Source organism: Salmo salar, chromosome 08, assembly GCF_965601325.2.
Source record: "Salmo salar chromosome 08, fSalSal1, whole genome shotgun sequence".
NCBI lineage: Eukaryota > Metazoa > Chordata > Actinopteri > Salmoniformes > Salmonidae > Salmo > Salmo salar.
Genome location: NC_138298.1, coordinates 24,508,671 through 24,517,333, shown reverse-complemented (window position 1 = coordinate 24,517,333; position 8,663 = coordinate 24,508,671). Strand labels below are relative to the sequence as shown.

The 8,663-nt window shown below is 44.0% G+C and overlaps 1 protein-coding gene across 2 annotated transcripts in view; it reads left to right on the top strand.

Moving 5' to 3' along the window:
* Positions 1–997: 997 nt before the first annotated feature.
* The window catches only part of LOC106610305 (calcium uniporter protein, mitochondrial), a 26,795-nt gene continuing 19,129 nt past the window's right edge, over positions 998–8,663 (top strand). Inside the window, exon 1 of one of the 2 annotated variants that reach the window (XM_014209585.3) lies at positions 998–1,329. In XM_014209585.3, the coding sequence (XP_014065060.2) occupies positions 1,219–1,329 (111 nt within the window). In that variant the 5' untranslated portion in view covers positions 998–1,218. The remainder of the gene's footprint in view (positions 1,330–8,663) is intronic. The other variant, XM_014209586.3, reaches the window with a different exon arrangement.

Here is an 8,663-nt window from a genome sequence, read left to right as displayed (position 1 = left end):
AATGACATCACAAAATACCCTGTATTAGGCCTACATTCTAGGGTATAGACATTCTAGGGTATAGACATTCTAGACATTCTAGGGTATAGACATTCTAGGGTATAGAGATTGTATTAGCTACACACACACACACACACACACACATACACACAATTGCACTCTCTCTCACACACATAAACACACACACACACACACACACACACACACACACACACACACACACACACACACACACACACACACACACACACACACACACACACACACACACACACACACACACACACACACACACACACTCTCTGTGTGATGTTAAAATATTAATGAAGCACATGCAGTGGCTGGATCAATAGCGTGGGCAACTTTCCCAGTCTGTACAGGTTGTAGATTGCCATTTTGTACCACCGACCAGATGGATGACGATATTAATAGTTCATATTGCTGGGATTGAGGCCCTTGCAAATTACTCTGCTGTTGACCACCACACACACACACACAGAGACATACACACACACACACACACACACACACACACACACACACACACACACACCACACACACACACACACACAGAGAGAGAGAGACACCTTTTTGTTGGGTAGTCTATATTATCCCAGCAGTGGGTTTGAAATATGATGTAATTTTATATGTCATTGTACTTCCTGAATCTCTAACAGAATCGATTGCTTTAATAAAACCTCAACTGGAAGCCCATTCTGTTGATTGAAAGCTGAAATATTCTAAATGGAATCCACTCTTCATGCTATATTATATAAGATATTATTAAAATCATGTGTGTGTAAAACGATAGGCCGACATTTATACTGTAATTGAATAGAAATTAAATTAATCCAATTTGACATGTATTCTTTTGAGTTTTTATGATATGTCCATGCATTGTATGTTGACATGCCGCATGGCCCATTCATAACCGACCTCTACCATTGTGACAGCCACCAAAGGGAAGAGAATAAAGTCTGTCACGCGGGCGCGCTCTGCTTGTCACCACTGACTGCTGCACACAGAGGAAACGGTACGCTGCTCTCTCTCGGGCTGTGCTCAGACCCTATCTCTTATCTCATCCGCCCTCGGTCTGTTTACACGCAAAACAGTCCGTTGTTGACTGGAATACGATACGAAGATCCTGCTTCTAGGCTGGTTTTCTACAAGTGTTCTTCTGCTCAGTATGCCAGAACGCATGGACTAATTTAACGACGATGGCTTCGTTGCGAATGGTCGCCAAACTCCGGGCTGGAGTTGTCGGATGTACTGAACCGTTCCGCTACGCACTCAAAACAACCCGATCTCCGGTGAAATTACTGCATACGGTAAACTGAAACTACTGTGTGGGAGTAGTGAAAGGAGAGCGCTACGTTGTTGCAAGAGTTTATAGATGGGACCGCCGCTACTGTTTTGTGTCTTCACAAGTTTTGCACAGTAGTCTGTTATTGTCGGCCTGCACCGTACATGCTCTGTTGGTTTGGGAAACCGGTTATAGAGTTCCATTGAACTGTCAAATAGTGAGATTGTTGAGCGAGGGTGTTGTGCATGTCGTCGTTTCCATCTTAAACTGCACTACTTTGAAGTACACTAGACTGTAACAGAATTACGGATCCTTGAACTAATCAATAGGCCTACCGTGAAAAAAGCTATTGGCAGTCTAGACAATACAGTGATGGATTTCAATTTGCAAAGCATTGAATCGAGAGAGGGGTTTCCCATCCATTCCGTCACGTCTTGACATGTTGTTAAATGAGGAATAAATAGCTTTCCTCTCTCTGAATATAGTCATATAATGTAGTGAAACTGAATGCAGAAGACAGGTTGGTGAACACACACACACACACACACACACACACACACACACACACACACACACACCAACCCTTGAATTGAACGATTCTCTCTCCCTCTCTCTTTGTTCTCCTTTTCCCCTCTTGGCGTCACTCTCCTTAGCTTCAGATGACTGCACTAAAGTGTCACCTATCCCATGCATAATGGATAAGTTACTGTAAGAGCTCAGTGATTTCCTAACTAGAATGTCAACACCATGTCACCCAGAGTGTTGGCATGACTGAATAATAATATGTAGTCCCATGGGACTACTGCTAGGGGACACTAATGAGGTTCTTCTCCAAGTTCATGAAGATCGCAATGTGAGTTATGTGAAACCTCATCCATGTGTCAGATTAATCTAAACATCATGCAACACTGAACAAAGTGTGTGTGTGTGTGTGTGTGTGTGTGTGTGTGTGTGTGTGTGTGTGTGTGTGTGTGTGTGTGTGTGTGTGTGTGTGTGTGTGTGTGTGTGTGTGTGTGTGTGTGTGTGTGTGTGTGTGTGTGTGTGTGTGTGTGTGTGTGTGTGTGTGTGTGTGTGTGTGTGTCGTCTGGCCTCCTTAATGAACTGTTTACTGTTTCATTAGAATGGTGGCCGTCTGGCAGAGACAATTGAGAATGTCTGCCATTCAGAGGGTGAATGGGCAAGACAAAAGATTAAAGTGAGTGGGGTATGGTAGTGGGTGTCATGCGCACTGGTTTCTGTCAAGAACCGCAACGCTGCTGGGTTTTTCACACTGAACAGTTTCTTCTTTGTCTCAAGAATGGTCCACCACCCAAAAGACATCCAGCCAACTTGACACAACTGTGGGAAGCATTGGAGTCAACATGGGCCAGCATCCCTGTGGAACGCTTTCGACACCTTGTAGAGTCCATGCCCTGACGAATTGAGACTGATCTGAGGACAAAAGGTGGGGTGGTGTAACTCAATATTCGGAAGGTGTTCCTAATGTGGGGGTATACTCAGTGTACAATTACCCCATTTTTTTTTTTCTTCTACACAGCACCACACATCACTGTCAGCCAGAATGGAAGGGGGAGTTTTCATAGTCACACGTCAATGACTATCACCACAGAACATCTGGGTAGATTGATACTCTTGTGAAAGCAGCCCCGCTCCAGAGGGGGGGGGGGGGGTCATCAAAGCAACAACATGACACTGATAGAGCATCGTCATCTGGTCGTCCCCCCCCCTCCCCCCTCCCAGACACCGACAGACACACTCAGTGTTTATCTGCTCCTGACAGGCCCTCTTGTCTGATGAGTCGGTGTGTAATTGAGTGGCTTTTATCCATCTAGAGCCGTGATTGGAGGGAATTACAGGAGTCAGTCGTCCAATCACTAGACCTGACTGGCTGCCCATCTATCTGTTTGTCAGGGTCGTGTTCAGCAGGGAACCGTTTGTGTAATTAATGCTCGGATAAGCTTATTTACTATTAGGTATTGATTGATTTTTCCCTCTTTATGCGGTGCGAGCTGCACACCACACCGGAAGAATTATCACAGTGAATTATTTGAATGTTTGTTTATGTGTCAATTAATCCCGTAAGGGATGGGCTGCCAACGGTTGATTTGACAGGAAAATAAAATGTCACTCATTCATTCATACATGGTCTTCTCAATGGACAAGATGGGCAGTAGCTTATCCCCCGGTCTCCTGTTCAGAACATATCCACCACCAACTGAATAGGAAACCTGATGCCATCTTTCTCTAATATGGAACCTACCAGACTCCTCACCTCAGAGTGCTGAGCATTAAAATAGTTTAAAGCCCAGAAGTGCGTTTATTAGCTACTGCAGTAAAAGGATGTTGTGTTTGGAGATAACTGTATGTATTAGTCATTGTAGCTTGCATGATTCCAGACTGTCAGTGCCACTTCCCATCTCTATCTGCCTTTGTGAAACAAGAGCACTTTGGTTCGACCCAGATAAGCTAACATGAAAAATGCTGACTTGGGACGAGTTGAGGAGTAATGGGGAATATGAATTTCAAACGTTTGAACCATGTATTAAATATGGGCTGTATGTCCTTCAATATGTCCTTACACATGTCCAGGGGGTATAAGACAAACATTAACAGCAGGAAGCTAGGCGCTTGGTTCTACTCTGCTCTCCTCGCTATGTCTCTCTCTCTCTCGCTGTGTCTTTCTGTCTGTGGCTATCAAATCAATGATGACGCAGATAGATAATAATAATAGGAAAAATAATAATACTCAATGAGTAATAACAATGAACAGGACAAGACAGAAAGAAATGAATGAGGACAATTAAATAGTTAAGACAGTTAGCGATGTTATTATGGGTGTGGCAGGAGGCTACGTATTTTGCAGGTAATATGGCACGAAAGGTCTCTCTCTCGCTCTCTCAGCACACCCCACACTGCAACAGTGTGTGGCGGCTTTAGCCACCCGGGTCATATTCCACTACAGTATGACAGTAATTGGGAGACTGGGGAGCCAGAGCGCCATGGTATCCAACCACTCAACCACTCTATCCATCCATCGTTATTCTAGCCATCCATACTGCCGTTTGCATGGCATTTGCCTGAGGGCTGAAGCTATAGTCACTCCTTTGTCAGATCTCAATCGGATAAAATCAGCTGTTGTATAGTGGTCTGTCATTTAAAAGGTTTATGGCCGCATATTGCTACCGCTGCACTCCCATACTCCTGGTTTATAACCAGAGCCAATTGGGGATTTATCCTGATTTAATGGGAAATGTGGGTTGCCAAATAATATCCTCCAAAAAGCCAGGAGAATGGAGTTGTAATTTCACTCGCTGCTTAACTGTTGGCCCACACAACAACAAACTATGAGGATGTTAATGATGGATGTTCCTATTAATCTGTAGTGAGGGAGTGAGTGTTAGAGAGTGAGCGAGACCCCCCTCCCCCCCAGGAGTGGACAGCTGCAGAGCAAGAACTAGCCAACTCACTGTCACTAATTCACCTCCAGCTAAACCAGACTTGTCAGAACCCATTAGTTGTTGCATCCAGCCTTATTCCACACTCAATGTAACAATCATTGCTTTCTTCAGTTCTACACAGCCTCCTAGTCAAGAGTCCATCCTGCTATTCCATTTGTGTAACCGTAATTGTTTTGCTCAGGTCTGCACCACTAGCCTCAAATTTTAATTTTTAATTTTTTTCCCCGACCTTTATTTAACCAGGTAGGCTAGTTGAGAGCAAGTTCTCATTTGCAACTGCGACCTGGCCAAGATAAAGCATAGCAATTCGACACATACAACAACACAGAGTTACACATGGAATAAACAAAACATAGTCAATAATACAGTAGAACAAAAGAAAACAAAAAGTCTATATACAGTGAGTGCAAATGAGGTAAGTTAAGGCAATAAATAGGCCATGGTGGCGAAGTAATTACAATATAGCAATTAAACACTGGAATGGTAGATGTGCAAGTAGAGATACTGGGGTGCAAATGTTTACGGATTTGGGGTTGTACCTGGTAGGTTCATTGATAATTTGTGTGAGATTGAGGGCATCAAGCTTAGATTGTAGGATGGCCGGGGTGTTAAGCATGTCCCAGTTTAGGTCACCTAGTAGCATGAGCTCAGAAGATAGATGGGGGGCAGTCAATTCACATATGGCATCGAGGGCACAGCTGGGGGCAGAGGGAGGTCTATAGCAAGTGGCAACAGTGAGAGACTTGTTTCTGGAAAGGTGAATTTTTAGAAGTAGAAGCTCGAATTGTTTGGGTACAGACTTGGATGGTAATACAGAACTCTGGTTTTCCTAAGCCAGGATTCAGACACGGCTAAGACATCCGGGTTGGCAGAGTGTACTAAAGCAGTGAGTAAAACAAACTTAGGGAGTAGGCTTCTAATGTTAACATGCATGAAACCAAGGCTTTTACGGTTACAGAAGTCAACAAATGAGAGCACCTGGGGAGTGGGAGTGGAGCTAGGCACTGCAGGACCTGGATTAACCTCCACATCACCAGAGGAACAGAGGAGAAGTAGGATAAGGGTACGGCTAAAGGATATATGAACTGGCTGTCTAGCACGTTCGGAACAGAGAGCAAAAGAAGCAGATTTCTGGGCACGATAGCATAGATTCAAGGCATAGTGTACAGACAAAGTTAAGGTAGGATGTGAGTACATTGGAGGTAAACCTAGGCATTGAGTAATGATGAGAGAGATATAGTCTCTAGAGACGTTTAAACCAGGTGATGTCATCGCATATGTAGGAGGTGGAACAACATGGTTGGTTAAGGCATATTAAGCAGGGCTAGAGGCTCTACAGTGAAATAAGACAGTAATCACTAACCAGGACAGTAATGGACAAGGCATATTGATATTAGAGAGAGGCGTAGCCAAGTCAACATATGGGTCCAGTGAGTGGTTGGGCTGACTGGGAACACGGCGATTCAGACAGTTAGCAGGCCGATGCTAACAGTTAGTAGGCCGGGGCTAAACAAGCTAGCAGTTAGCAGACCGGGTTAGCAAGTAAGCAGTTGGCAGACCGGGGCAGGCAAGCTAGCAGTTAGCAGACCGGGGCAAGCAAGCTAGCAATCACGTAGGCCTTTAAATGCCTTGCAGAACTTGAGCCATTGACAAACCGCTTTTAGACCAGCCTCCTTGTAACAAAAAAATCCATTGTTGTCCGAGGCCAAATACAAACTATTAGTCTAGACTTGATTCATCGCACCCTGGATTTTACAATGCCCAGGGAATCAATGTAATGAATGTGGTGTCTGTTTAGAGACCCTTCATTAGTATTCCCATCCCCCATCGGACCGCACCACTCTCGTTTATTATAGGGTAGAGATGTGTCCCAATTGGCACCCTATTACCTATTTAGTGCACTACTTTTGACCAGACCCTAACAGTTGGGACGCAGCCTAGCAGTCAGAAGATGGATGGTGGGACGCCACTCAGGCAGAGGTTTACGTGTCTACTGTGCTCCCATTCTGTGTGTCAATACCATTCTCTGTGACTGCATCACTACTCGTCTTTGTGAGAGGAATTGACGTGTTGAACGCACCGAACTGTCTGTTCAAACAGCTAACACACAGCTCAGACACCCATACAGACCCCACAGGACATGCCACCAGGGGTCTCTTCACAGTCACCAAGTCCAGAATAGACTTTGGGAACCGCACAGTATTACATAAAGCCATGACTACATGGAACTCTCTTCCACATCAAGTAACTCAAGCAAGCAGTAAAATCTGATTTAAAAAGCACAAAGCACACTGTGAAGACACACACACACACACACACTGTAATATTGTAGTATTGTGGATATTATATTGTAGTATTAGAGTAATGATGTAATTATGTGTTGTAACTGTTTCATCCTGTTTGGAACCTTGGCAGCAGCTGATGGGGAGCATAATGTTTAAATACTAAATGGACATGAATACCTACTATTTCATAAAGGGGTTGTGACAGAAAAACTGAGTGGTGATATCCCCTGAGAGGCTATTTGTCGCCAGTTTCCATAGGATTTCAGTCCTGTGGTATCCAGTAGAGGCCCAGTTTCCATAGGATTTCAGTCCTGTGGTATCCAGTAGAGGCCCAGTTTCCATAGGATTTCAGTCCTGTGGTATCCAGTAGAGGTCCAGTTTCCATAGGATTTCAGTCCTGTGGTATCCAGTAGAGGTCCAGTTTCCATAGGATTTCAGTCCTGTGGTATCCAGTAGAGGCTCAGTTTCCATAGGATTTCAGTCCTGTGGTATCCAGTAGAGGCTCAGTTTCCATAGGATTTCAGTCCTGTGGTATCCAGTAGAGGCTCAGTTTCCATAGGATTTCAGTCCTGTGGTATCCAGTAGAGGCCCAGTTTCCATAGGATTTCAGTCCTGTGGTATCCAGTAGAGGCCCAGTTTCCATAGGATTTCAGTCCTGTGGTATCAGTTAGAGGCTCAGTTGGGAAATGTTTCTGTCTTTTTGAAGTTCTTTACCTCAGGGAATTAAAATTCAAAGACTGTAAAATGGGTTTTGCCTTGCATATTCTAACCTTCAGAATGATACACTGGTGTTAAAGATTTGATCAGATATAGTTAGTCTACAACAAATAGGAATTATAACAGTAGTGACATAAACATACTATTTTCAGGCAATGTCAAGTAGTCTTGGACGGTATACCGTATATCAGGGTTATTTTGAAGTAACGACGATATGCTTTTCAATACCGCCAAGTACAAACATTTCTATAGTATGTTTACAAATGGCACACGGAGCGAACGTAACAATTCACTGTTGAGCAGCACAAGAGAGGTGATTCACTACTGTTTGCCCACTAAATATCTTATAACTATAAGTTAACTATCAAACAATATTCTCCAGCTCAGGGCTTCAGCTATACATTTGGTTTGCTAACTTGCTAGCTATAGGTGGCTAGCTTGCAAGATCACCCTGTGTTATAGAAGTTCACAAACTCTCTCTTCAAAAGTTGTCTAAACTGTCACCCAACAGAGAAAATGTCTTATTGCCTCAGTGTCAGATTGCTGTCCGGTTACTCTTGTCTGTCTGTCTGTCGGTTGGTGCTCTGTGGCTAAATCTGCTGCCTCATTCCTGTCAGTCATCCAGTGTCACAGTAGCCACTATTTTAAGGAACACCCTGTTTGGGTAAAGAATTAATATAAGCATGCAGTGCTTGACTTGGGCTGGAGCTGTCCGGAGCGCTGTACCAAAGATAGACCACAGCCTGTCGTTTCAAATGAGCCTCAAATGAGCCATAGTGGGCAGAGCCAAGCACGAGCTAGGGAGATCCTATTGGTGTGTTCTAGAATGCATTTGCATATTTCCATTGGAACACCTACTCTGTGATAGAGGTCGACTGATTAATCGGAATGGCCGATTT